At 40.9% G+C, this 3,130-nt stretch overlaps 1 protein-coding gene across 1 annotated transcript; it reads right to left on the bottom strand.

Annotated features, from left to right (window-relative positions):
* Positions 1–217: 217 nt before the first annotated feature.
* On the bottom strand, positions 218–1,132 carry LOC112289078 (uncharacterized). The gene is made up of 2 exons (XM_073537460.1): positions 860–1,132; positions 218–668 (listed from the first exon to the last, which is right to left on the bottom strand). Exons 1-2 carry the CDS (start codon positions 1,130–1,132, stop codon positions 243–245), a joined length of 699 nt encoding a protein of 232 aa, XP_073393561.1. The 3' UTR covers positions 218–242.
* Positions 1,133–3,130: the final 1,998 nt, after the last annotated feature.

The raw sequence follows: 3,130 nt of genomic DNA, 5'->3' as shown, positions 1-3,130 counted from the left end.
CAACAGCCCATCTCTCAAAACACAAGTCACATGCTCACATTCCAAGACAGTTCCTTTTCCGATGGATACTGTCAGCGTTCAGAGTGACGATGAAATTAGACAATGCGATGGACTAATGGAAAACTGATGGCCAATTCGTTGCTTCTTCTAGTGAACAGAATTGCAACATTCCAAATGGAGCATGAGATTATGGGCAAGACATCCTTACTCGCATTTGTCTCGACTTTGTATTCGTCTCGAGATCAATAAGTTGGTGGTGACGACTTCACGTACGGTGGAGGAGATGACTTGGGCACTGGAGTAGGCGGGGATTTCTTCTCATAAGATGGAGGAGGTGGAGACTTGTAGACAGGGGGAGGAGGTGAACTCTTCACATATGGAGGGGGAGGAGACTTGTACACTGGAGAAAGAGGAGGGGAGCTCTTCACATATGGAGGAGAAGACTTGTTCAGTGGAGGAGGTGGAGATGATTTGTATGCAGGCGGAGGAGGTGACTTGTACACAGGAGGAAGCGGCGACTTCAGCACTGGAGGAGGAGGCGAAGACTTGTACAGTGGAGGGGGCGGAGAGCTTGTGGAAGGAGGAGGAGGGGGAGGGGATTTGTTCACACCATGAGAATTCTTGTGTCCATATCGTGGAGGAGAGTTGTACTTGCGCGGCGGTGGAGACTAGTATTCGCGACCCCTTCCGTAGCTCCGCGTTGCTGTTGCCGGAGTGACTGCTAGCGAGGCGAGGAGGAGCACCACCACCGAACACAGTGCCATGGAGCTCAACGCTCCGGAAGATTTGCGACTCATGACTGCAAGCCCTGCAGTTAACGTGGCAGAATCAGCTGCCTGCCTGACGACTCAAAGTCTACTGGAAGTGTGATCTCCCTGGAGTGACTCTCAGTGAGCTCCGCATCCCAGAGCACGAAAACGAGAATGGTGTCGATGTCGCGGCGAGCTATATTTGCAGTGAGCGCCTGCGAGATGATCCGGAAACCCGTTTTCGCCATGTCGAAACCCACCACGAAGATGAGCGTGCGTGCATTGAGCCTCTGAGAGTTCACATGCCGAAGCAGGTCGCGGAGGATTGTGATCCACAACGATTCTACAGCTCTATCAGACATGTTGACAATGGGCAGCGCCATCCTGGTTTTCGGAATATCGAGGTTAGAATATCGACAACGTTGATTGCATGACCGTTCGCGCCAAATCGACATGGTTGATCCATGAGAGCGGTAATTTTGTCGAACGGTTTTAGGTCTCACGAATGTTTTAAAGTTTGATGCATTGTGCAATGACTCAGGTTGGATGCAACTTGGGCATAATATACAGTAGTCCAGCGATGGGTCAGCTCAATGCATTACACTGTTGAGCATGAGATTGGGCAAACCCATTCCGTGCTAAGGTCGTCACTTTGCGTCGCCTACATGTGATTGAAGCTTTCTTTCTCTGGACTTCCTTCACCCCAATTTCTATCACCGTCCTCCGCTGCTGCGATTCACCAACATCTTGAAGCCGGTGAATAAATCTTCCAACTTACTCAAATCAGATGTGTGATCGGCATACGGCATTTCAGCTTCCCATCAACGCACTTAATATCCAAAGAGTAGCCACATGTGAGCTGAGGAGATTTATCACAATAGCAGCATATGACCAAAATCCCCTGAAAGATGGGTACACAGCTGGAAGTTAACAATAATAGGCCTGACGATTGCATGTTAGATGTTATAAGTTGTAAGTTTGTCATACATTGGGATCTGCCAACGTCGACAAGCCAGATTGTGTACTATTCCCACCAAATGCTTCGAATCTTGTGCGACTTTTGCAATGTCAACGCAGCAAACGACAACCCATTGACGTCGGCAAGAAAAATCCAAAGTCATCGATGAGCGATCCAGGGACCGAACGTGATCCGCAGGAGGCAGTTAGTTCGCGTTGGAAAGAAAGCTGGCCCGTGAAGATGGAGATCAAATACCCTAATTGAGAGTCCAGACACAAGCCCGAAACGCCCTGGAGGCGAAGCACCATCCTTGCGGGCTTCGACGCAATTTTGGATGAAAGTAATTTGGATGAATGTATCCAAATGTGAATAGATGAATTGATGGTTGCATGGCTGGATGGATGGTGGTGGAGTGCGGATGGATGTATCTGTCTGGCTCTTTCGGCGATCTTTCGAGACTCTCGCTGCTCCTTCTTTTGAAAAAGCAAAAAGTAAGGTTGGATTCCATGTCGTGAGATAGAAATGTTGCTTATAGGGATTTATCATTATTGTCTCTATTATCTGAGAGAGAGAGAGAGAGAAGGAAAATTTATTAAAATAAAATAATAATAATAATAATAATAATCTTGCACACTATGAATTAAATAAGAACAAGTGAGAGGGTTAATGTTAGTTTTTAAATTTCTATTAATTAATTAATTAATTATTATTTGTTTTGTTATTATGCTAATTGATTGTGAGTTTTTATTTCTTTATTTGTAACAACATTTTCTTATTTAGATACAATCAATCATTGAAAATACCTACAGTTGTGGTTTTTTCAAATGTATAATTATATATTTTTTAAATATATGTGAATTAATAAACATTTGTACAACTTAAAGAACAACTCTGATGAAATAATCACTATTTTCATTTTATCATACAAATATTGATAGGTATTTTCTATTTATATATATTTATGAAAGATTTAATATTCCTATATGGGTCCTTTCAACTGATTTTTTTAAGTTATTGATCTTTTTATGGATAAATAATATAAGATAATGTTAAATGGACCTAAGCTTTTGCAAAAATGATCCACTCATCCTAGCCATTATTTAAAAAAAAAGAAAATAAAAAAATAAAAAAAATCCACTATTGGATCTAAAATCAATAAAAACCAACTATGTTCATCATGATTACCATATTCTTCATCTTGGGTAGGTTGATTTAGTAAAAACCTAGGTCTATTTAATATTCCACTCAAATGCATATATCAAGTTTTGAATTTAAAAATAAATATTACTTAAAATTTAAATTAAATTAGAATTATTTTATTATTAGTATTGAATTTTATATAAACAGAGGATAATCTAAGTTGGTTCAGTTTTATAGTTATAATAGTAACATACAAATATAAATAAACTTAATGATAGTTTGA

Source organism: Physcomitrium patens, chromosome 11 (genome assembly GCF_059467195.1).
Source record: "Physcomitrium patens ecotype Gransden chromosome 11, ASM5946719v1, whole genome shotgun sequence".
Taxonomy (NCBI): domain Eukaryota; kingdom Viridiplantae; phylum Streptophyta; class Bryopsida; order Funariales; family Funariaceae; genus Physcomitrium; species Physcomitrium patens.
This window is presented reverse-complemented; position numbering and strand designations above follow the sequence as displayed.